We start from the raw sequence: 26973 nt of genomic DNA, 5'->3' as shown, positions 1-26973 counted from the left end.
TTCCACTGACCCATAAGGGGATCTCTCCACTGTACTAATGCATGTGAATCCTGAGATGTTGGATATCAAGTAGCTTAATTCCCAAAATGAAAAGGGACTTTTGGGAGAGTGCTTGTCCCATTATGTTACATTTAAGGATTCTTGCCTCAGATGTCTTTTCTGAGCAGAGCCACCAAAGGGCAGGTCGTGAAGTCGTGCTATCTCTCTCCAGATGAACACAGAAGGCCTTCTTTATAATATGCACAGAGTTCCCTTCTGAGAGTCTTCAGAGGGCCCTACATGTTGGGTGCCAATTGCCCAGACAGGCAGGGCAGACAATGGGAATCCAGAATCATCTAGGAGAGAATGATGGACAAGAGTTGCAAAGAAGAGACAGCAAGTCAAGAGGTCTGATCAAGCTGACGAATTTTTATTTTTCACATGTTAGTTTTGTACAGGTATAAGAAGAAAGTAATGCATGAGGCTAGGGGACTTTCCAGCTAAAGAACTTTTCACAATACCCTTTGATGAAAATTACATGAATAGGAGGACTACCGAGGTGTGACAGAATATTCTGCCAAGCAGGATCAGTTGTCTGGGTTACTGTTCTACCCAGCTAGCTACATTACCAAAGCAAAATCACCTCATTTCTGGGAAAAAGCCTCTACTATGGGAAACAGAAACCTAGGCCAGGTTATGCAAAGTGGCTTTACTCAGGCTAAGCGAATTTCTTAATTCTGTCAGCTCCCAGCATCCATGGAGAAAGACAGAGTAAGGTGCTAAATCATCTGAATATGGTGTTATGGGTAGTTGTGAGCTGCCCTAAGTGGTGTTGGCAATGGAACCCAGGTCCTCTGCAGGAACAGTTCATATTCTTAAATGCTGAGAGACCATTCCAGCCCAAGCTACATATTCTCATGATGAAAAAAACTATGACTAAAGTGAAAGAGTAAAACTATTTGTAACTTGGATTTCCCCTGGTGGTTAAGGATCCTCAACACAGTTAAAATATTTATCAAACATGGCATCCTGAGACGTTGTTGTCATTTCTTTTAATAATTCTCTTGCACACGGCCTAAGCATGAACTGTGGAGCTGGCAGTGCTTTGCTGCTGACCATGTGCTACACATATTTCCTGTCCTTTATCAGGTTGCCTTTTTCCTTTGAGTTTTTCTGTGTAGATTAATTAAACAATCTCTAGTATATGTAAATGAATCTCTAACATATGCAAATCATTCCAAATTTATAGAGAGATGATCCTTTCTTCACATTTCTTCTTTGCCACTCTGAGTACTGTGTGTCTGTTCTCAGCCAGTTCTGTGTGTTGGGTCCTCTGTATGCTAAGTACCACATCTTTCTTTCTTGATTCATTTTACATTTCCAGACCCCATAATTGAGTTGATGAAAATTTACAAAGGTTTTTTTATATGACCGACTTGCATTTTAACTTACAGAAGCTTTATTTAGCTGTTTTGTTGTTTAGAATTTTCCCTCCACATTTTAGAATTTCTCCACTAAAAGTCTGTTTGCTAAGTTCTATTTAGATTCTGTTTATTATCTTACTATATCTATGTGATTATGGGATCTCTGTTTGTGATTATTGTGAATACTGGTCACTCTACACAACGTGTCATCTCTAACATCCAATCTCATGTTATTTTTCTTATTCTCTTTCATATCTAGTACTGAAGAATTATGACTTCATGGAGGTTCCATAAGTATTTGATCCCCCACCCACATTGAAAGTATGTGCATGTGTATGTTTGTGTCTGCGTGTATGTGTCTGTGTTTGTGTGTGTGGTGATATGAATATGTGTGTATCTGTGTGGTTCTGGATTATGACTTGTCATATACCATCTGTCAGGGCTTTGCATATAGGAATGTTGGTATACCTGGAGTCAGACAGTCTTCCTTCATCACTGTCTACAGTGCAGACTTGAGATTTTGAACTGACTAGTCAATGAATTGTTAGCATTTACCAGTCTCTACATTTTCTTGTAAAGCTTTACCTTTAACAGGAACCTGTGGTCACCTCTATCACTGTTATGTGTGTGTATATATATAGTGTTAGCCAACAATGTAAAGGGTTTATTATGGTATCTTCATGCTTGTATAGCATTATACTTTGTTATTCAGTCCCCTCAAGCTGATGTTGAGGACTGATGTTGAAGTTAATACCTAGTCACCAACACAGTGAACTAAATTCTATCTGCATAAATTGCCTAAACCAGGTCTGCTAATACCTAACTCTCCAGTTTCCTGCCATGGTGACCTTCCATATCCACATGGTTCTCCTGAGGAAGCCTCATCCAGGCCTATTAAGGTGCCTGGAGACTCTTCGGGGTGCTGTTAGTGCCCATTGTCACCCCCACACTAGTTCAGTGTTAGAAGATCAGTTCTCCCCTGAGATGGCAGCCTGCCACAGCCCTCTATGTCACAGCAAGTGACCACCTATATCTCTTCTACTTTGTCAGCTCATCTCTTTAAAAGAACAGCTGTCTTCCTAAGAAAAATGCCTGAACTGAAGACCTGATAGAACCCTGAGCTTGTCCTGTCAGCAAGACAACAGGTCTCTTTAAAACAGACTCTTGCCTTATATTTAGATGCGATTTGTAATATGTAAAACATATTTTTTATTTATGGTTTTAAAGGAGTTCATTTGGATATTAGAAATAGGCTTAATTAACAAAGTTTAATGTTTTATAAAGTTTATGTTTTATAAAACAATCTATGTTTTCTTAATTTAGTTTGATGGGACTCATAAATGTATTATCAGTATATTAATATCTAAATTGTGTCATCTTATTTCATCTATTTATATAGCTTCCTTTGTGCATTTAATAAATATATAATATTTCTTTATGCTATAGCTTTTTTCCTCAAATTATTCATATTTGCTTCATTTTCTGATTTCTTCTTTCCTATTCCTCCTACTTTTCTCTACCCACTGCACTCTCCCAGTCAATTACCAAGTATTCATAGTCTGTATTCAATTATCCTGACTTTGGATTCAATGAACTATAGGTTTACTAAATATTCAAATTCAAATATTTGGTGAGCAGTCAGTGAATGAAGCCAGATTATGAGTGGATGATGAGGGAAAGATCTAGTGACCATTTGATCTTAGGAGATTGTTTACAGAATTTATGGGGAAAGGAAAAAAAAGTACCCATCTGAGCCATGGGACACTGGGATATTCTGATATTACCAGTTTAGAGATAGAAGATTCAGTAACACATACAGGTAGTATTGGACAAACCGTGGAAATACATTTCCTAATGAAAAAATATTCCTGAAACTCATTTAAGGAATAATTTTATACCCATATTCAATATTAAGTACAGCAAATTTTAATAATTTATCATTGATATAGCAGGTTAGGTAATTAGAGGTCTTGTACAAAACTCACCCCAGAGGAGGTGCGCTCTAGCGAATAGGAATGGCAGCTTAGTCATCTCCGTTGACGTTTTCAACTGTAAGTAAGAAGGATATTAATGTGATAGAGGTGACCAGAGCGTCCTGTTCAAGAAGAGGCTTTACAATATTCATTGAGGTAGATAGCAAGTCCTTTATACTAAGCAAGCTTATTTTATGGTAGTTTATGATAGATTGAGCATTACAGAAAGACTATCCACAAAAGAACATCAGATAAATATGTACTTCACAAGTAGATGTTAAATGCTCATGTTGGATAGATATTACCACAACTGGGAGAACCACATAGACACACTGTGGCCTTGTCTGATACATTCAATAGAATGTTGACAAAAAATTACCTTTTGCGTGAGAAGTGAGAAGAAGTTGGTGTGTTTTTGGCTTAAAAATGCTATTTCTTAGCAAAGTTAGCTGTTTATATTTTCTGGAGTGCATTAAGAAAAGAGGTAAACCACCCATCTGGGAAAAATATAACTACCTTCTCCTAAAACAATAAATATCTTACAAATCTAAAAATATAACTTTCTTAACTAGGAACTTTCTTCCTGTTTAGATCAGCTACGGTCCTTTTGACCAGAGTCTTGAGAGCAGAGTTCAGCTCCAGTCTCCTTACCAGTTTCCTGTGCACTCCACAGCCCTGTACCAGGGAATTATTCAACTGCTGCTACACTTCACTTGGGTCTGGGTTGGCCTGGTGGTTACAGATGATATGAGAGGAGAAGTCTTCCTTAGGGACATCACAGCGGAGATGGCCAACCATGGACTTTGTGTTGCATTTGCAGAAAAGTTTCTAGAATTATCAGCTATGCGGACAAGAAACATAGAAAATTTTGTGGAAAGATTCATGATGACACGTGTTATTGTTGCAGTTGGTGACACATATTCTCTTCTGAGGTTTGTTTTTCTAATCTATTCTTCTAATCCCTTTGGTCATGTCTGGATCACAACTTCTGAATGTGACATCACCACATTACCCTTTGGAGAAGATGAAGCTTATTCATTCTTCGGTGGAGGATTATCATTTTCAGTTCACATGGGTAAAATATTGGGATTCAAGAATTTTCTCAAAAGTGTACAACCTGGAAAATACCCTCATAATATCTTTATCAGAGAACTGTGGTTGATCTTATTTGGCTGTCCATATTCATATCAGCCCTCGATCAGGGAAGATACATGTGAGAATAAACTGAGCACTCTACCTCTACACCGTTGGGACATGAATACCTCACCCTACAGCTTCAAAGTCCATGCAGCTGTGTATGCCATTGCCCAGGCACTCCATGAGGAGCTGTCACTCAGAGTGGAAGGAGACTCACTCCATAAAGATGTACTCCAGGCTCCTCTCCCATGGAAGGTAGCAATATCTTCTCTTGTATTGACCTAGGCATTGGCTCCTGCCTTGAATGTTCTCCATTTTGATATATGAACTTTCATAATTAGTGTTAGAAAAATATTTCTGTTCTTAGCATACAACTTTAGGGAACTGTCTTTTTTCTAAAGTACTCAACTTTATTTCATTAACATAAAGTAATAGTGTTAAAAAATAAAGAGAAACACATTTTAGACACTCAAGTTGAGCTAATATTCCTACTAAAATATATCTGTATATGGTGCTGAAAATGATTTTCCTAATTTTAGCACATTCAAGCCATAATATTTAAGCTCTTTAATTGTCACATCTTTTTCTTTTTGCTTTTAATGTTTTGTGAAGAAATTATAGGTTTAAAATCAAGATCCTTGTCAAGTACAAATATACAACATTTTAAAGGATTTTTAGGTCCATTTGAAGCTAATAGCTTGTTTTGTTAAACATATCCTAGAATCACACATAGCTTCCATAAGGCTAAACATTATAGTCCATGACTCTTTTCTAGTCTATGGGAGTCTGAGGTAGAAGGAACATGAGTTGAAGCCAGCCTGGGCTGCATAGACAGTACTTGTCTTAAAAATCAAATTCAGAATAAAACGGAAACCAAAACAGAATCTCTAAAATAAAGCTGGGTTGAATACACTGATAATGTCATGACACATTACCTTTCCTAATGTTTATCACTCTGTACCTGCTTATCTTTTCTTTTTTGTCTTTTTTTAATTGAAGAACATTATTTTAAAAAAAAGAAAACAAAGATAAATGTACAAATCTCAACACTTTTGATATAAGAATTAGAACACACCTTCATCATTGCTTAGCCTTTTTTTTTTAAAATGAAATTTTCTGTTTTATTTTCAAAAATTAAATGAAATATTACTAGTTGTCTTTAAAAATATATTCTATTCACTCATTAAGAACTTGGTATATCTGCTCTTTTTTCGTTATTTGACCAAATTTTGGTAGTTGACATTTATTTATTAACAACTTTATTTTACAAAACAAAGAAAAATGTACAGATTTTAAGCATTTTTTTGTATAAAATTATACAATACATTTTTGTCAGTATTATTTAAGGTTTGATAGTGTAATAAAGATCCAACCAGTAACAATGAGCATAAAGTACATGTAAAACAAGATGCAACCTGGATATAGTCAAAGTTTTCTTGGTGTGTAAAGATTTTTATTTCAATGAGCAGACAGTACATGTAATACAGGGTACAACCAGGAATCTGTCAATGTGTTCTTGGTGGGTAAGGATTGAGCATGACTACTATTGTTTTCTTTTCTTTTCTTTTCTTTTCTTTTTTTTGGAATTCATACAGTCTGTGAGTTGTTCCTGAGGCAGTGCAAGCCTCTGGGGTTAGCATCCCACTATCAGTGACTGCATATTATGTCTGTTCTTTGGGACTGGGTTATCTCACTCAGGAGGATATTCTCTAGATGCAGCCATTTTCTTAAGAATTTGGTTAAGTCATTGTTTCTGATAGCTGAGTAGTATTCCACTGTGTAAGTGTACCACAATTTTTGTATCCATTCACCTACTGAAGGACATCTGGGTTCTTTCCAGCTTTTGGCTATTATGAAAAGAGCTGCTATGAACATTGTGGTGTATATATTTTTGGGGGGGTACTAAAGTATCTCTGGGGTATATGCCCAGAAGTGGAATAGCTGGGTCTTCAGGTAGTACTGTGTCCAATTCTCTGAGGTATCACCAGACTGATTTTGAGAGTGGTTTTATTAGTTTGCAACCACACCAACCGTGGAGAAGTATTCTTCTTTCTCCGCAACCTCGCCAACATCTGTTGTCACCTGAGTTTTGGATCTTGGCCAATCTGACTGGTGTGAGGTGGAATCTCAGGGTTGTTTTGATTTGCATTTCCCTGATGACTGAGGATGTTGAGCACTTCCTCAGATATTTCTCAGCCATTTGATATTCCTCAACTAAGAACCTTTTGTTTAGCTCTGTACCCCATTTTTAATAGGATTATTTGATTCTCTGGTGTCTAGCTTTTTGAGTTCTTTGTATACCTTAGATATTAGGCCTCTATCTGATGTGGAGTTGGTAAAGATATTTTCCCAATCTGTTGGTTGCCATTTTGTTTTCTTGACAATGTCCTTAGCCTTACAGAAACTTTGCAGTCTTATTAAGTCCCATTTGTTAATTTTTGACCTTAGAGCTTGAGCCATTGGTGTTTTATTCAGGAAATTTTCTCCTGTGCCTATGTGTTCTAAGGTTTTTCCTACTTTCTCATCTAATAGTTTCAGTGTGTCTGGTTTAATGTGGAGATTTTTGATCCACTTACACTGGAGCTTAGTACAAAGAGATAAGAAAGGTTCTATTTTCTTTCTTTTGCATGAGGAGTGCCAGTTGGGCCAGCACCATTTGTTGAAAAGGCTGTCCTTTTTACATTGAATGTGTACAGCTCCTTTGTCAAATATCAGGTGATCATATACATGAGGGCTCATTTTTGGATCTTCTATTCTATTCCATTGATCCACGTACCTATTACTGTACCAGTACCATGCAGTTTTCAGCAAAATTGCCTTGTAATATAGCTTGAGGTCAGGGATAGTGATTCCCGCAGATTTTTTCTTGTTGGTGAGGATGGATTTCGCTATTCTAGGTCTTTGGTTATTCCATATGATTTGGACATTGATATTTCCAATTCCATAAAGAACTCGGTTGGAATTTTGATGGCGATTGCATTGAATCTGTAGATTGCTTTTGGTAGCATGGCCATTTTTAAAATGTTGATCCTTTCAATCCATGAGCATGGGAGATCTTTCCATTTTCTGAGATCCTAGTCAATTTCCTTCTTTAGAGGTTTGAAGTTTTTGTCATACAGGTCTTTCACTTGCTTAGTTAGAGTCACATTAAGGTATTTCATACTTTTTGTGACGATTGCAAAGGGTACCTTTTCCCTATATTCTTTCTCCACATGTTTGTCCTTTGAGTATAGGAAGGCTACTGATTTGTTTGAGCTAATTTTGTATCCAGCCACTTTGCTGAACTTGTTTATCAGCTGTAGAAGTTCTCTGGTGGAATTTTTGGAGTCACTTAAGTACACTATTATGTCATTGGCAAAGAGTGATGTTTTTATCTCTTTCTTTCCAGTTTGTATCCCCTTGATCTCCCTTTGCTGTCTAATTGCTCCAGCGAGAATTTCCAGTACTATGTTGAATAGGTAGGGTGAGAGAGGTTAACCTTGTCAAGTCCCTGATTTTAGTGGGATTGCTTCTAATTTCCCACCGTTAAGTTTGATGTTGGCTGTTGGTTTGCTGTATATTGCTTTTATTATGTTTAAGTATGGACCTTGGATTTCTGTTCTTTCCAGTACTTTTAACATGAAGGGGTGTTGAATTTTGTCAAATTCTTTCTCAGCATCTAATGACATGACCATGTGATTTTCTTCTTTGAGTTTGTTTATATGGTGGATTATATTGATGGATATCTTTATATTTAACCATTCCTCCATCCCAGGAATGAAGCCTACGTGGTCATGATGAATGATCATTTTGATATGTTCTTGGATTCAGTTTGCAAGGATTTTGTTGTCTATTTTTGCATCAATGTTCATAAGTGAGATTGGACTGAAGTTCTTTTTCCATGTAGGGTCTTGGTGTGGTTTAGAAAAGAGGGTTATCGTAGCCACAAAAAATGAGTTAGGTAGTATTCCATCTGATTCTATCTTTTGCAATAGTGTGGACAGTATTGGTGTTATATCTGCAATAACTGTCTGATAAAATTCTGCATTGAACCAGTGTGGACCTGGGCTTCTTGTGGTTGGGAGGCTTTTGATGAATTCTTCTATTTCTTTAGGTATTATAGGCTTATTTAGATGGTTTACTTGGTCATTGTTTAACTTTAGGATCTTGTATCTGTCTAGGAATTTGTCAGTTTCCTCCAGATTTTCCAATTTTGTGGAGTATAAGTTTTTGTACTAGGATCTGATGATTCCTTGAATTTCCTCAGTTTCAGTTGTTATGTCTCCACGTTCCTTTCTTATTTTGTTAATTTATATACTCTCTCTTTGCCCTCTAGTTAGTCTGACTAGGGGTTTATCAATCTTGTTGATTTTCTCAAAGAACCAACTCTTGGTTTTGTTGATTTTTTCAATGGTTCTTTGTGTTTCTATTTGGTCTATTTCTGCCCTAATTTTGATTATTTCTTGTCGTCTACTCTTCTTGGGTATATATGCTTCCTTTTGTTCTAGGGCTTTTAGCTGTGCTGTCAGGTTGCTGATGTAAGCTCTCTCCAGTTTTTTTTAGAAGCACTTAGGGCTATGAGTTTTTCTCTCAGTACTGCTTCCATTGCATCCATAGGTTTGGGTATGTTGTGTTTTTGTTTTCGTTGAATTCTAGAAAACCCTTAATTTCTCTCTTTATATCTTCTTTGACCCTGCTATCGTTTAACAGATCGTTGTTTAGTTTCCATGTGTATGTGGGCTTTTTGTTGTCTTTGTTGTTATTAAATCCCAGCCTTAGACCATGGTGATCTGAGAGGATGCATGAGAGTATTTCAATCTTCTTATATCGACTGAGACTTGCTCTGTGTCTAATTATGTGGTCAATTTTCTAGAAGGTGCCATGGGGTGGTGAGAAGAAGATGTATTCTTTGACTTTAGGATGATATGTTCTCTAGATATCTATTAATTCTGTTGGTTCAAAGACTCTGCTTGTTTTACAGTGTCCTTGTTCAGTTTCTGTTTCCATGATCTGTCCATTGGTGAGAGTGTGGTATTAAAGTCTCCCACTGTTTTTGTTTGGGGTGAAATGTATTTTTTTAGCTTTAGTAGGGTTTCTTTTATGAATGTGGGTGCTTTTTTATTTGGAGCATATATGTTAAGGATTGAGAGTTCCTCCTGACAGATTTCCCCTCTAATGAGGAAGAAGTGTTTTTCCTTATCTTTTTTGATAACTTTTGGTTGGAAATTTACTTTATTCGATATTAGAATAGTCACTCCAGCTTGCTTCTTTTGGCTGTTTGCTTGGAAGTTTTTTTTCTCACCCTTATACTCGGAGATAGTGTCTGTCTTTGTCTCTGAGATGAGTTTCCTGTGTGCAGCAAAGGACTGGATTTTGTTTATGTATCCTCTCTGATAGACTATGTCTATTCATTGGGGAGTTGAGTCCATTTATGTTAATCGATATCAAGGAATAGTTGTTTCTGTTCCTACTATTATTGCTTTTTTTGGGTTTAGTTGTTTCTGTGTCTCTTTCTTCTTTTGGTTTTCTTGTTTAGAAGTTTTCTTGTTTTCACTAGGCTGTATTTTCCCTCATTGTATTGATTTTTCCACCTAAAATTCGTTTTAGTGCTGGGTATGTGGTGAGATATTGTATAAATTTTGATTTGTCTTGAAATATCTTCATCTCTCCAACTGTGGTGATTGATAGTTTTGTTGGGTATAGCAGCTTGGGCTGGCACTTGTGCTCTCTTAGGGTGTGCATGATGTCTGTCCAGACTCTTCTAGCTCTCATAGTCTCTTTTGAGAAATCGGGTGTGATTCTGATTGGTCTGCCTTTATATGTTACCTAACCTTTTTTATTTAATGCTTTTAGTATTCTTTCTTTGCTTTGGGCACTTGGCGTTTTGACTATTATCTGTCGGGAGTTATTTCTTTTCTGGACCAACGTATTTGGAGTTCTGAAGGCTTCTTTTATGCTCTTGGTCATCTCATTCTTGAGGGTAGGGAAGTTTTCTTCAACGATTTTGTTGAAGATATTTACTGTGCCTCTTAGTTGATACTCTTCTCTCTCTTCTATTCCTATTATCCTTAGGTTCAGTCTTCTCATTGTGTCCTGGATTTCCTGGATATTTTGGGTTGGAGCTTTCTGTTTTTTGTATCTTCTCTGGCTGTTTTGTCTATGTTTACAATGTTGTCTTCTGCCCCCGAGATTCTCTCTTCCATCTCTTGTAATCTATTGGTAATGCTTGCTTCTGTGACGCCTGATTTTTTTTTTTTTTTTTTTTTGGTGTTCTACCTCTAGGGTTATCTCTTTTAGTGTTTTCTTTATTGTGTCAATTTCCATTTTAAATTCCCTCTTCAATTCCTTCATCTCTTTGGTTCTTTTTTCCTCTAGTTATTTGAGTTCTTTGAGTGTTTTTCTTGTTTCCTCTTTAAAAGCTTCTGAATCCTTTTGCTTTTCCTCCTGTTATTGTTTAAGTATCTCTATCAGCAACTTGATGTGTGATTTCACGTCTGCGTCTTCTTTTTCTGGAGTGTTTGGCATTCCAATGTTTGCTGTTATGGTAGAGCTGCGTTCTGGTGTTGCCAGTTTGTCTTGGTTTCCTTGGGATATACTCTTTCGCTTTCCTCTTGCCATTTTGTTGTCAGTGATATGTTCCCGCCTTTCCCTTGATTCTATCTGGTCTGTGTCCGTGGATCTCCACTGGTCCAGACCCCAGATGGGCCTAGCCCTGTTCTGAGCCTCAGAGTCGCCTGCTGGGAACAGAAATTCCAATGTTGTGTCCCTGGTTCCTGGATCAGGCAGGGGGGTGCGCTTTCTGTGCGCACTCCACAGAGATCTATCTCCTCCCTGGCTTCCTAGATCTCCTACTCACCAGGTTTTAAACCTTTAGGACCTGCCAGTCTGGGAGGCAGATGGGCTGGGCTGGCTTTTTTTTTTTAAGGTTTGATTGTGTGCATCAAGATCCCAACAGTTCCAGTAAGCCCAATGTACATGCAAAGCAGGATGTAACCTGTAATTAGTCAAAGTTTTCTTGATGTGTAAGGAGATCACATAATGGTTTAGTCCTTTCTTTTATTTTCTTGAAGTTCACACAGTCTGTGAGTAGTTTCTGGGGAGTTCAGGACATTCTGGAGTTAGTATCCCATTGTCAGTGACTGCATATCATGTCTATCTTTTGTGACTGGGTTTTCTCACTCACGATGATATTCTCTAGATGCATCCATTTTCTAAAGAATTTCATAAGGTCATTGTTTCTGATAGCTGATTAGTACTCCATTGTATAAATGTACCACAATTTTTGTATCCATTCATGTACTGAAGAACATCTGGGTTCTTTCCAGCTTCTGGCTATTATAAATAGAGCTGGTATAAACTTTATGGTGCATATGTCTTTGTTGTATGTTGGAGCATCTCCAGAGCAAATGCCCAGAAATGGAATAACTGAGTCTGCAGGTAGTACTATATCCTATTTTCTGAGGAATCACCAGACTGATTTCCAGAGTGGTTGTATTAGTTTAAAACCTCACCAACAGTGGAAAATTGGTCCTCTTTCTCCACACCCTCGACAGCATCTGCTGTCATCTGAATTTTTGATCTTGGTCAATCTGACTGGTGTGAGGTGGAATCTCAGGGTTGTTTTGATTAGCATTTCCCTGATGGCTGATGATGTTGAGACCTACCATAGATGCTTCTCAGCCATTCAAAATTCCTCAATTGAGTACATTTTGTTTAGCTCTGTACCCCATGTTTAATAGGGTGTTTGATTTTCTGGTCTCTAGCTTCTTGAGTTTTTTCTATACCTTGGATATTAGGCCTCTATCTAATGTGGGGTTGGTAAAGATCTTCTTCCACTCTGTTGGCTGCCGTTTTCTTTTCTTGACAGTGTCTTTAGCCTTACAGAAACTTTGCAATCTCATAAAGTCTCATTTGTCAATGTTCGACCTTAGAGCACGAGCCATTGGTGTTCTGCTCGGGAAATTTTCTCCTTTGCCTATGTGTTCTAAAGTTTTCCATACTTTCTCATCTAATAATTTCGGTGTACCTGGTTTCATGTGGAGATCTTTGATCCACATGCAATTGAGGTTTGTACATCTTATTGTAGGTCTTTGTGTAGTTTAGTAATGAGAGATACTTTAGCTTTAAACAATGAGTTGTATAGTGGTTCATCTGACTCTCTTTTGTGAAATTTGTTGGAGCATATTGTTATTAGGTCATCAATGAATATCTCATAGAATTCTGCATGGAACCCATCTGGTCCTGGGTTTTTTTTGGGGGGGAGAAGGAGGCTTTTGATGGCTGTTACTATTTCTTCATGTGTTATTGGATTGCTTAGATTGTTTGCCAGATCATCACTTAATTTTAGCATCTGGTATATGTCTAGAAAATTTTTCATTTCTTCCAGGTTTTACACTTTCATTGAGGGTAGACTTTTGTAGTAGGATCTGATAAATTCTTGTATTTCCTCAGTATCTCTCATATGTTTCCCCTTTCATTTCTGATTTTGTTAATTTGGATACTCTCTCTGTGCTCTCTAGTTAGTCTTTCTAAGAGTTTGTCCATCTTGTTGATTTTCTCAAGGCTTCTGGTTTGATTTATTCTTTTTATGATTCTTTTTGACTTTATTGGCCATAACTGCTATGATTTTATTATTTCCTTCCATTTATTTCTCTTGGATGTATCTGCTTCTTTTTGTTCTAGAGCTTCAGGTGTGCTGTCAAGCTGCTAGTGTGTGCTTTCTCAAATTTCTTTTTGTAAGTACTCAGACCTATGAGATTTTCTCACAGTACTGCTTTTATTGCATCCCATTTGTTTGGGTATGTTACACTTTGATTTTCATTAAATTCTAAAAAGTGTTTAATTTCTTTATTACTTCCTTGACAAGCCTATTGTTGAGTAGAGCACTGTTCAGATTTAATGTGTATGTGGACTTTTTGTTATCTTTTTTTTGTGATTAAATTTCAGCTTTAGTCCATGGTGATCTGATAGTATGCATGAGAGTATTTCAATCTTCTTATATCTCTTGAGGCTTCTTTTGTGACTTTACGTTGAATATTGGAAAAGGTACAGTGAGGAGCTGAGAAGAAGTTATATTCTTTTGTTTTAGAATGAAATGTTCTCTAGATGCCTGTTGTTTCTGATTGGTTCATAACCTCTGCTAATGTTGCTGTTTCTCTGTTCAGTATCTGCTTTCATGATCAGTCTCTTGAAGAAAGTGAGATTTTGAAGTCTGCCAATATTATTGTGTGTGGTGCAGTATATTTTTTGAGCTTTAGTAGGGTTTCGTTTATGAATTTGTGTGCTCTTTATTTGGAGCATAGTTGTTCAGGATTGAGAGTTAATCTTGATAGAATTTTTTCCTTTAAAGAGTACCAATTGTCTTTCCTTATCTTTTTTTGTAACTTTTGGTTAAAGTATGTTTTATTCGATAATAAAATTGCTACTGCAGGTTTTCGTGGGGATATTTGCTTGAAAGTTTTTCCAGTGTTTTTCTCTGAGGTGGTGTCTGCCTTTGTTTCTGAGTTGTTTCCTGTATGCAGCAAAATGCTGAACCTATTTACATATCCTTTCTGATAGTCTATTTCTTTTTTGGAAAAATTGGGTCCATTGATGTTAAGATATATTAAAATAGTGATTGCTGTTTCCTGTTATTTTTGTTGTTAGAGGTATAATAATGTTGGTGTGTCTTTCTTCTTTCAGTTATCTTACATATTTTCTTGGTTGTCCTAGGGTGTAGATTCCTTACTTGTGTGATAATAGATAGGGTTTCGATTATTATCTTTTGTAGAGCTGGACTTGTGGTCAGATATCGTTTAAATTTAGTTCTGTCCTGAACTATCTTGGTCTTTCTGTTTATGGCTATTGAGAGTTTTGCAGGATTTAGTAACCTTGACTGGCATTTCTGTTCTCTTAGAGTCTATATGATGTCTGTCCAGGAACTTCTAGCTTTCTTAGTCTCTGTTGAGAAGTCCCTGTAGTTCTCATTGATCTGCCTTTATATGTTACTTGTCCTTTTCCACGTACTGCTTTTAGTATTTTTTTTCAAATTTTGAACGTTTGGTGTTTTGACTATTATGTTCCAGGAAGAATTTTTTTCTTGTCTAATCTATTTAAAGTTCTCTAGGGGTCGTGTATGTTTTTGGCCATCTCGTACTTTAAGGTAGAAAAGTTTTTTTTCTATAATTGCATTGAAGATATTTACTGTGCCTTTTAGTTGATAGCCTTTACCCTTTTCTACACCTATTATTCTTAAGTTTGGTCTTCTCATTGTGTCTTTGATCTTCTGGAAAGTTTCAGTGAGGAACCTTTTGGCTGTTGTATTTTTGCTGACTGTTTTGTCTATGTTTTCAATGTTGTCTTCTGCCCCTCAGATCCTCTCCTCTATCTTACTCTGTTGGTGATGCTTGCATCTATGAGTCCTGATTTCTTTTTTTTTTTAGATTTTCTATCTCCAGGGTTGTCTCTTTTGTGTTTGCTTTATTGTTTCTATTTCTGTTTTTAATTCCCACATCTGTTTTGTTGAGTTTTCCTCTAGTTACTCAAGTGGTTTCTCCTTGTTCTCCTCTAATTCTTTAAGGGGGTTATTTATGTACTACTTAAAGATCTCCATCATCATCATGATATATGATTTTAAATCTAAGTCTTGTTTTACTCATGTGTTTGGCAATTACTACTTGCTGTGGTAGGAAAGCTGGGTTCTGATGTTGCCAGGATTTCTTGGTTTCCATTGCGTAAATTCTTCTGTTTTCCTCTAGCCATCTTGTTATCTGTGAATATAGGTGATCTTGTCACGGACTGGCATCTGTCTCTCCTGTAGATCTTATGACCCAGCCCTTTGTCTAGGCCTAAAAGGACCCCTTTCTAGAGAGCACCTTGAGCTCTGTGCTCTTAGAACTCCTGGTGAGATCTCCCTGGGATTGTGTCCCAGGCTCTCTGCTGGTCTAGGTATAATATCATTTGTGCAGCTGTTCTGGGAGCACAGCCTTTCCCTGGCAGATCCTGAGTCCTGATAACAGAGACCCGGCCCTCACTGTGGGCTGAAAAGGCTCTTTTAGATATCTTATTGCTGTAAAGCACATTTGGTTTATAACATCTCTTATCTCCATTATTTGTTGAGATTTTGTCAGAGTGTGTCTGTGTGTGTGTGTGTTGTGTGTTTGTGTGTGTGTGATGTAGGTCTGGTGCTCTCATGGATAAGCTCTATGATAAATGTTTCATATGCAGAACAAAAATGAAAGCCACAGAAGAATACAATTAGAGAAAGAGGGGAGAGTTAAAGTAACAAGTGTTATTTGCATCTCTATAACTTATAGTGCACGTTCTGAATGTTTTTTCTCAGCTCCATCCATTCTTACAAAAGTGCCAACTTGGAACATGTACCAATGAGGAGAATGTTTTGAACAAAAAGGTTTCTGCCACGAAGCTTGACATCCTTAATTACCAGTCTCTGATGGGTAACACCACTGCTCAAGTGAAAGTTGGCGAGTTTGTCTTTGAATCTCACAGTGTTCAGCATTTTTCCCTAAATGACAAACTTCTAACATGGGGTGAACACCACAATAAGGTGAGTATCTTTGAGGCTGGGACCATAAGCTGTTCTAAGTGTGGAATTCCTCAGAGAGCAGGGTTGCCAGAAGTCATCACCTTTTGGCATAAGAAGAACAAAGTGATTTAATTGTGAGTAGTTCTCGTCTTCTGGACACAGAACAATAAGAAAGACTTAATGTGTGGAGGTTATTTACATTTAACCTTCATCACTGGGTTCCAGTTCAGTACCTGACTGTTGATGTGAGACCCAAGCAAGTTACCTCCTTTCTCTCTACTTCTGTAAGTGTCATATCTCACCTGTCTTTGACTCACCCTGTCAAATCATTTGCTGATTCATCACTTCATCTGAGCCTCAATTAGGTGTTACTTTCAAGCAAGGGATGCTTCCTTCTACAAACTAATTTTAACTTTTTTATTTAGGATTAAGGATGTGCTAAGAGCTAAGCCATACCAGAACTAGAAAAGAGTTTTAAAATAAATAACAAAATCACAGGGTGCATAATGTGATTAAATATCCTGGACAGATATTTCTGGATTTAAAATTTAAAATGATAATCACATTCATCTTCTTAATTGGTAACTGTTCACCCTAGATACCTCAGTGATGGGATAAAAAGAGTAATAGTAATACTAATGGGAAACATTTTGGTCTTAAAGAGATCCAGTACATTTTCTCCAATGGAAGACTGGGCATAACAACCACACCAATACACATCTCATGTTCAGGAGTAATTTGCCAGAACAATATTTATATGAATATTTTATGTGATCACAGTTTGGTGGGTTTTGTTTTGATTTGTTTCTCTCTTTTTTTTTTTTTTTTTTTTTGCTTTTGTATTTGCTTTTCTATGTTTTTAGTGATTGTTGTTTTATTGGGATTGTAGGTAGTTTTTTGAGAAAGAACACAAATTTGGGTCAGCAGGGAAGACCAAACGATCTAGACAGAATTAGGGGAAGGGAAGTATATGACCAACCTATATTCAAAGTTTCAAAATCATTTTAACTATAACAAAACATTATTTTGAAGCATAATAAAAATAACAGCTTAATGACATATAATAAAGCAAGAGTTCGAAGGGAGAGAGAGATCAAGAATGACAGAGAGAGAGAAAGAGAGAGAGAGAGAAAGAGAGAGAGAGAGAGAGAGAGAGAGAGAGAGAGAGAGAGAGAGAGAGAGAGAGAGAGAGAGAAGAAAAATAGAAACAGGCACCTTGGCTTTACACTCTCTAAAAACATGGAAATTCTTGATAATTACAGTACAAAAATGTACTGCTGCAATCTACCATCTCACTGCTGATACTGACTGTCATGTACTGACTCTCTTCTCTCCCATGCCTATTATACAGTCTCCTACTGCTGTCTGCAGTCAGAGTTGTCAACTTGGATTTAGGAAAACACCAGTTCGAGGGAGACCATTCTGTTGTTTTGACTGTCTACCATGTCCACATGGAGAGATTGCAAATAAAACAGGTATTTAGAAAATTATTATGAATGTAGAAATTTTTGGAAATGATTCTAAATACAAAAAAAAATGTAGAAATGGTTCTGAATGTGGAAATTTCAAGAAACAATTCTAAGTATAGGAATTGTGAGAAAGAATTCTAGATGTGGGAATGATTCACAGCAGGACAGGGGTGAGTGAAACAAAGCATGAAGACACAGTTACAAGTATGTAGCTAACACCTATTCATTTAAAACAAGTTCTTGCTGGATGAAGGTGGAACAAATTTTAATCCTAGCACTCAGTAGGTGGATCTCGGAGATTAAGTTTAGCCTGGTCCTCAGAATGAGTTACAGGACAGTGAGAATTACACAGAAAAATCCTTTCTTGAGAAACAAAACAAAAAAAAATCTTGATTTCAACCCAGGCTGGCTGTTCACCTTTCAGAGTGCAGGATTACAGGTGTGCAGTATGGTGTCTTGCTGTAATTATTTTTCCAATTAAATACAGGTCCAGGCAATTGTCTCTGAGAGGGAATGAAGTCTCAGCTTAGTGAATTAAACTTCCCATTTCACTGCATATACCTTAAATATTCAAAGACCTACCTCTACCTTTTTCTTTTTTATTAAAGACATTATGTGAGGATTACCAAAACTTTCTGTAAAAGTACAGTAAACTCCAGTAACTTAAATATATTGATGAATATTTATTAAAAATAAAGTGCAAAATTATTTTTCTTTAATAAATTTATGATTAAGTTCAATAAATGAAAGAAATTTAGAAAGTCACCAAAGTGAGCACTTTTAATCCCAAGAAAAAAACTTCACCTATAATGTATTGCCTTCAACATTAATTTTTTTTCCACTTTATTTTTTTAAAAGATTTTTAAGGCATTTTGTCATAACATTATATGAATGTATTTATCAGTACTTAATTCTTTTAGAGGTTTGAAAGCAAGCATTGAAATCCCACTAGTTACAATAAACATGAAATATATGAAGGACAGAATGTAACTAAGAAACTGATTTCTTGTTGAGTATAGATTAAGAATAATGATATGTGAATACCAAAAATTGCCACAAGACTATTATCTTAGCTCTTGGACTACTGATGATTTAAGGTCCAGGTGTTCCACACTCAGAGAGGGTGAAATACACTTATTTTTTTCCTAAGAAGTACTGAGGGTTTCATTTCACTGTTTGCATGTAATATATCTTGTGAGTTGTTTCTGAGGTGTTCAGAGTTTTCTGGGGTTAATATCCAATTATCAGTGACTGCATACTATGTCTGTTCTTTTGTGACTGGGTTCCTCACTCAGGATGCTATTCTCTAGATAGATCCATTTTCTAAGACATTTCATAAAGTCATTGTTTCTGATAGCTGAGTTGTTCTCCATTGTGTAAATATACCACAAGGTTTGTATTCATTCATCTAGTGAAGGGTGTCTAAGTTCTTTCCAGCTTGTGGCTACTATAAATTGGGCTGCTTTGAACATTGTGGTGCATGTGCCTTTATTGTATATTGGAATGTCTCTGGGGTATATACCCAGAAGTGAAATAACTGGGTCTTGAGGTAGTTCTCTGTCCAATTTTCTGAGGAAACACCAGACTGATTTCAAGAATGATTGTACCAGTTTACAAACCCACCAAGAGTGGAGAACTGTTCCCATTTCTCTACATACTCACAAGCATCTGCTGTCTTGTGAGTTTTAGTTCTTAGCCATTCTGACTGATGTGAGGTGGAATCTCAGGTTTTTTTGATTTCCCTTTCCCTGATGACCATGGATGGAGAGCACTAGCTTAAATGCTTCTCAGCCATTCCACATTCGTCAAAAGTGAACTTTTTTTTTAGCTCTGTACCCAAATTTTTAATAAGATTGTTTGATTCAATAATATCTAACATACTGAGTTCTTTGCATACCTTGAGTGTTAGGCATCTATCAGATGTGGGGTTCGAAAAGATCTTTTCCCAATATGTTGGCTTTCTTTCTGCTTTTTTTAAAGTGTCCTTAGCCTTACAGAAAATTTTCAATCTCATTAAGTCCCATTTCTCAATCTTAGTGCACAAGCCATTGGTGTTCTGTTGAGGAAATTTTCTCCTATGCTCATGTGTTCTAAGGTTTACCTTACTTTCTCTTCTAATATTTTCAGCGTACCTGGTATAATATGGAGATCTTTGATCCACTTCCACTTGAGCTTTGTAGAAGGGGATAAAAAAAGGATCTATTTTCATTCATCTGCATGCTGAGTGCCAGTTGAACCTACACAAAGTGTTGAAGGATCTGTACTTTTTCCAAGTTTGTTTACAGCTCCTTTGTCAAAAAGCAAGTGGCCATATGTGGGAGGATTCATTTCTGGATCTTTTATTCTATTCCACTGATCCATGTGCCTATTTTTGTACCAGTACCATGCAGTTTTTAACACAATTGCATTGTAATATAGCTTGAGGTCAGGGATAGTGATTCTCACAGATGTTTTCTTGTTCTTAAGAATGGATTTCGCTATTCTAGTTTTTTTATTATTTCAGATGAAATTTTACATTGTACATTGCTCTTTCCAACTCTATGAAGAATTGGGTTGGAATTTTGATGGGGATGGCATTAAATATGTAGATTGCCTTTGGTAAAATGTCCATTTTTAAAATGTTGATACTTCCAATCCATGAGCATGAGAGATCTTTCTGTCTTCTGCCATCTTCCTTGATTTCCTTCAACAGAGATCTGAAGTTCTTGTCATACAGGTCCTTCACTTGCTTAATTAGAGTCACACCAAGGTATTTCATATTGTTTGTGACTATTGTGAAGGGTATCTTTTCCTGAATTTCTTTCTCCACTTGTTTGTCCTTTGAGTAAAGATAATAAATTGTTTGAGTTAATTTTATATCCAGCCACTTTGCTGAACTTAGTTTTCAGCTGTAGAAATTCTCTGGTGAAATTTTTTGAGTCCCTTATGTATACTACATGAGGGCCATGTTTTACGCGTGCTCAGCCTAGACCTCTCTGTGCTTTGGCTACTCCCAGCTCAGTCACTCCAGGCCTGTGTCCCTGGATCTCTCCTTTTCTCAGTGGCCAATGGCCTGAGCATTAGGTCCGAACACAATGGATTTCTGGACATATACAAATTTCTTTTTCCAGTGTTCCTGCTCCCCTGAATCAACCAGAGGACCAAGTTTTCCAGGTGCTCGGCCTAGAATTCTTTGCGCTTTGGCTACTCAAGGGGCGGTCTCATCAGTCCTGTGTCCATGGATCTCTGCTGTTCAAGGTAGCAAATAGCTTGAGCATTTGGTCTACACACAAGGACTTTCAAAGCAGATACCAATTCAGTTTGGCAGAGATCCTCCTCCCCTGAACCAACTGGAGGGCAGTATTTTCAGTGTGCTCAGCCTAGCCCTCTCTGTGCTTTGCCTACTCACAGCACAGTCTCACCAGGCCTGTGTCTTTGGATCTCCACTGTTCCCGGTGACAAAATCCAGCATTATTTTTAAAACAATTGAAATCGAGGAAAGAAAAAAAATAGCACAGTTTCTAAACATAAAAGTTTAGAAATGTTACGAAGGTTTTTTTTCCTAGGCTGCCTGTTAGAGGTCTGCTCTGGCAGACTGGTTGTATCCTAGGGATATCTAAGGGGGAAAAAAAGAAAAGAGTGTCAAGGACTGGCAAGACTTGTTTATGTGAAATATTTAGAGCTTTGTGTACACACACACACACACACACACACACACACACACACACACAAACACACACACATTTACCTGTCTTAAGTCTTTGCAGTGATAGCTGGCCTTACTCTCTCAGTTCCTCTTGAGGTCAGAGAGTGCGGTCATTTAGCACCTCATAGTAAAACATCTGACAATTGTGTAAAGTAGCCTTTGTTCTTATCTCTGAAGGAACCTGGAGGCTAGGACTCTCAGCCTGCTTCTGAAAGTCTCAGGAAAAAAAAAAAAACACTCTGAAAATTGATTTTAATAATTATTTCTAAGTTCTTCTCCAAAAACTTTATCTCCTCCAAAAATAATCTCTCCAAAAGTTTTTTTCTTAATTTCTGAGTTGCTTTTTAATTTCTATGTTCCCTTTTAGTTTTTCAGTTTCCCTTTAATTTCTAAGTCCCCTTTTATTTCTAAGTTATTCTACTATGATGTTCTTCCCATCTTGCCCTCTACCCTGCGTTGATGTAATAATGGCCTACAAAGTATTCTTTTCTAGATTTTTGTACCATTTCTAGGGGAATAGATCACTTGGTTTTTCCAACCTTCTCTTCTTCATTTTTTTTATAAAAGTTCAATCATAAATTCAAATCATAAGTTAAATAAGTTTACAATAGGTATTGTTTACATATGTAACTGTAAGTACTCAACATTCATTCCCTGGAATAGTACTACAGATTCACTGAAATTTAAAATACATAATTTTTTTGACTAAGTTATTATTGAATTTTGGTATACATAGTCCCAGTCAATATGTTATCTTATGTCTTTGCACTTACACCAAATCATTAGTTCCCTTTTCATGACCTTTTTTTCATTGTTTTACATTCTCTTTGAATGTGCTCTAAGTTATAGATGCCTGCTTTCTATTGCTTTTGATTTTGACACTTAAAGACTAACAGAGATCTCATTGCAATTTTAATACCAGAAAGAATTTAATAACAGTCCTATTATAAGGAGCTTAATAATTACCAATATAATTTTAGGGATTCTTATAGAATCTTGATTAATAAATAAGAAATCATGTATTTGTCTATATAGAATCACTACAAGAGAGTACATCTTCATTGATCTGCAGACATCTTCCCCAAAATGTTAGCACTTGGTGATAAGTGTGTGTATGATTGTATATATATATACGACTTTGTGTGTGTGCGAAATAAAGAGGAAAAGCATATGAACAGCAGAAATCTTATCTTATATGTAATTTCTTCAGACTTGACTAGAAAACAAATCCATGTTGACTTGACAGTATATGGTAAAAACATCTCAGAAGATTAAATGATAATTTTTAGCTTGTAGATGTTTCCTGTCACCTTCCATTAAAACTAAGAATTGACAAGGTTAAGAACATCAAGGATTATTGCAGTAAAGAAGGCAAAGAGCCATAAAAGCCAGAGAAGGGACGCCTATAGTGAAGTATAATTTGTCAGACATGACAGGGTACTTGAGAACATAGAATCAGAGAGGCATGCACCACATCAAGCCAGATAAAGTCAAACAAAATCCCAGAATGGATGGGGGAACAAGATCATAAATTATCACTTTTAGCAAGAAGGAAGTGATAATAGATCGCTGCTGGAGGGAGTCAGATTGTGTGTGTGTGTGTGTGTGTTGTGTGTTTATTTGTTTGTTTCAAATATGTGGTGCTGATAGGCTACCCATGTTTTGGTTGATGGCCCTATATTGACATGCATTCAGGCAGGCTTAAGAGATCTCAGTGTGGAAAATAAGTAAACTTGAGAGAAATGATGGTGGGATGGAGAGAGAGGAGTTTTAGGAGGATTGGTGGTAGATTTGATCAAAACACATCATATGCATATACAAAATTCTCAAGCAATGAATTATTTTTAAAAAACAAAGGGAACAAAGAGAAAACACTAAAAGCTTACAAATGAACTTTTTCTTAGTTTCCTGTGTAATCAAATAAATTTTTAACATTGTGTGATTTCACCTCAATGTCTTTTCTAGATTTTTTTATTCTCTCATATTGTTTAAGTACACTAAAATCCTGAATACATTATAGATACAGTGTATCTGTATTACTCTCTTCTGAATAAAATAACTAATTTAAATATTAGGTTTCAATATTATGGTTCAGTGACTATAACCAGGGACATTACCTCCATAATCAAACAATTGTTTTACACTTGATATGCATCCTATAGATACTTAAGGGGAATAGAATGCAATAAACCAAACTGCTTCCCTTTCAGATATGGATCAGTGCATCAAGTGTCCTGATGATCAGTATCCAAATAACCAGAGGAATCAGTGTCTCCCTAAAATTGCAGTGTTTTTGTCCCATGAAGATACTCTGGGAGCTGCTTTAGTCTCTGTGGCCATTAGTTTATCTGCCTTTTCAGCCATGATTTTAGGATTATTTATTCATTATCGGAACACACCCATTGTCAGAGCAAATAACAGAAATCTCAGTTATCTCCTCCTGGTTTCTCTAATTCTGTGTTTCTTTTGCTCATTACTATTCGTTGGCCAACCTAGAACAGTCACTTGTGTCTTGAGACAAATGATTTTTGGGGTTGTATTTTCTGTGGCTGTTTCTGCTATCTTGGCAAAGACCTTCATTGTGGTTGTAGCCTTCAGAGCTACTAAACCAGGAAACACCTTAAAAATGTGGATGGTGACTCGACTCTCAAATGCTATAGTCTTCTGTGGTTCCATTATTCAAGTGTGCATCTGCGCAGTCTGGCTGGGAACCTATCCCCCTTTCCCGGATGTTGACATGCAGTCAGAGTTTGGGCAAATCATCCTCTTGTGTAACGAGGGCTCCACCATTGCCTTCTATTGTGTTCTGGGGTACTTGGGCTTTCTGGCCAGTCTGAGCTTGCTTATTGCCTTTCTGGCAAGAAGGCTACCTGATAGCTTCAATGAGGCAAAAACAATCACATTCAGCATGCTGGTTTTCTGCAGTGTATGGATTTCTTTTGTACCCACTTACCAGAGCTCCAAAGGTAAAACCATGGTGGCCCTGGAAATTCTTTCAATTTTGGCTTCCAGTGGTGGTATACTGAGCTGTATATTTCTTCCTAAATGCTATGTAATCATACTGAAGTCAGGTGGCCTTTTGAAAAATAAATTTTTTAAATGACTTCCTCTTTAAGAAAATAGAATTTATTGTGATTTGTGTAAAATGAATCAGGTAGAAATATTCAAAGTAGAGGTTTAAAGTCAATGCACTTCACCAAACAATAGGAACTGCTGTGTTTTTCAAGTATCCCTGTGATCCTTGGAGCCAACTAGTGACACTGAAATAAGTCACCTCAGGTTAGCGAGTTTCCAGCTAGAGGAGAGTTTTGCTTGTCTACTAGCTGATTCATTAAATTGCAGTTCTCTCTCTCTCTCTCTCTCTCTCTCTCTCTCTCTCTCTCTCTCTCTCTCTAAATTTCTCTCTCTCTCTCTCTCTCTCTCTCTCTCTCTCTCTCTCTCTCTCTTTCTCTTCTCTCCCTTTCTCTCCCTCTGTCTTTCTCTTTCTGTCTCTCACATTTTGTGACAGGACTAGAAAAGATTCAGTATAAGAATGAGAGTAAATCATTTGTGTGGAAACAGAAAGAAACAGATGTTTAAATGTTAATGTTCTTCTTCTCTATAAGTCATATGTGTGGTGACTATATTCATTAAAAATCAATTTGAAAATAATCACGATTTTGCCACAGAAATTTTATGGTCTCTGCTTCTCCCCTTTTAAGGTCTCATAAGCAACACAATATAGCATGTACATTTTTAGTGTCTCTTGAGTATTTTGTGTACTTCTCTATCCTCAGGAGAAATAACATGGATGAGAGGTTACACAGAGTCTCAGGGAAGACACATACTGGTTTACTGTGAGAATATCCAACACTTAAGTAAATAGAGTATCTCATGAGAAAAGGAAAAGCCTCCATGAGATGTACTTTATTAGTGTTAGGAGTTTCAAATTGTCTTCCCATAGTAAGAGCTGATACCATGTACACCTACTAGAATCCATTCTCAGAAACGGAATGTATCAGATGTTAGACTTAGGCATGGAGATGTAGGATAAGGCCAGGAATTCTATGGGACATAGTAAATCATGAAAATTTCCATCATAGAACATATGGCATTTTATGTAGTTGCTTTTATCTAGCCAATCATTTGCTTTAAACATGATTTTCAGATCATCCTAGGACAAACTCAAGTTGGAGCTGGCAATATTGGGAGGAATCACTGCTCAACCATGGACAAATATATGCACAGAAATGGCTACATGGCCTAAGTTTGTCTATATTTTAGAATAAGTCTTACTTATGTTTTCTATAGTCTTAATACTGTAATGGTACTGTTTTATTGGACTTAATACTATGACAAAACCAAGAAACATTTAAGGTATTCTGTGTCTTCTTTGAGTCTCAATTATTGCTTATTTTTTACTTCAGTAAACTTATTTGGCCATAAAAAGCATAAAAGTATCCATTGAAATCTGCTTTGTTATGGGTAAAATAAAGACTGTTCAAAATGTTTTATATGAACAGCATAGAAACACTTGAGTTCAAAGTGTCTGAAATTATGTCCTCATGGGGTCTTACCACCTTAACATGAAATACACTTCACTTGTAAAAGCTGCCAGGCAGATTGATTCCATGAGTATGAAGAAATCCCTGTTTTCTAGATACAATTTTTCTCTTAAAGTCTAGGACCATTATGTTACAAGCCAAACAGAGCACTAACAGACAAATAGAGGACTTCAGGGGCACCTCCAAATAGATGGCAGGAATAACATCCTTGTTGGTCCTTATTCAAAAGATTAAGTAGTTGTTCAGCAAATATATGTTGCTAACTAAATGTACAAACATTCATGTGTGTTGTAAATGGACAGACTGTGGCAGTCACTGAATGGTTAATGGAGACTATTCATTATCCAGTAATCTCACAAAACAACACAAATTTATTATTTGATTTGGATTTATAAATAAATGGTAAAATAATGTCTTAAAATCTCATAAATTCTTTAACAAATTTTAAATATATAAACAATCATTTTGTGATACTTTCCTTAATAAATATTAGAATGGTTGAGCCTACCTGTTTCCCTCCTTCAAGCATGTTCTCTTCACTGCACTTCTCCAGAAGGAAGCTTCATTGTAAGCTGTGTATTGATTTCATTGCTCTGTCTTTAAAATTAATATCTATTCATTTTATATTATCTTTTTTCTCTCTTACAACTTTATATTTATAAAAGAATATTTTTAAAGGCATTTTAGCATAACGCATTATGAGTGTATTTTTGTCAGTACTTAATTCTTTTAGAAGTTTGTTAGCGTGCATTGAAATACCACTAGTTACCATAAGCATAAAGTACAAGTAGGACAGAACTTAACATAGAAACAATCAGTTTTCTAGGTGAGTATAATCATAATGATCTTTGAATACAAAAAATTGCCATGTGGTTATGTTCTTAGCTCTTGAATTATTAATGATTTCAGGTCCAGGTGTACAACACTCTGAGAGGGTGCTATGCATTTATTTTTTTCCTAAGAAGGACTGAGGGTTTCATTTTTGGCTTTTGTTTTTCTTCAGCTTCATATGGCCTGTGAGTTGTTTCTGGGATATTCAGAGCTTTCTGGAGTTAGTATCCAATTATCAGTGACTGCATATTATGTCTGTTCTTTTGTGACTGGGTTACCTCATTCAGGATGATATTTTTTAGATGCATTCATTTTCTTAAGAATTTCATAAAGTCATTGTATCTAATAGTTGAGTAGTACATCATAGTTTAAATATACCACAATTTTTTATCCTGAAAGACATCTGGGTTTTTTCCAGCTTCTAGATA

General features: G+C 36.5%; 1 protein-coding gene across 1 annotated transcript in view; it reads left to right on the top strand.

The window, feature by feature from the left end:
* LOC308418443 (vomeronasal type-2 receptor 26-like) overlaps positions 1–24273 on the top strand; it is a gene marked incomplete at both ends in the record, with an annotated part of 31777 nt that extends 7504 nt beyond the window's left edge. Inside the window, 4 exons of the mRNA XM_080913818.1 lie at positions 3968–4768; positions 15813–16037; positions 17368–17491; positions 23381–24273. Of these exons, the coding sequence (XP_080769944.1) occupies positions 3968–4768; positions 15813–16037; positions 17368–17491; positions 23381–24273 (2043 nt within the window). The remainder of the gene's footprint in view (positions 1–3967; positions 4769–15812; positions 16038–17367; positions 17492–23380) is intronic.
* Positions 24274–26973: the final 2700 nt, after the last annotated feature.

The sequence above is a fragment of the Micromys minutus genome (genome assembly GCF_963924665.1).
Source record: "Micromys minutus genome assembly, chromosome: 3".
In the NCBI taxonomy this organism is placed as follows: domain Eukaryota; kingdom Metazoa; phylum Chordata; class Mammalia; order Rodentia; family Muridae; genus Micromys; species Micromys minutus.
Note: the sequence above shows the minus strand (reverse complement) of the source record. Positions and strands in the feature narration are given on the sequence as shown.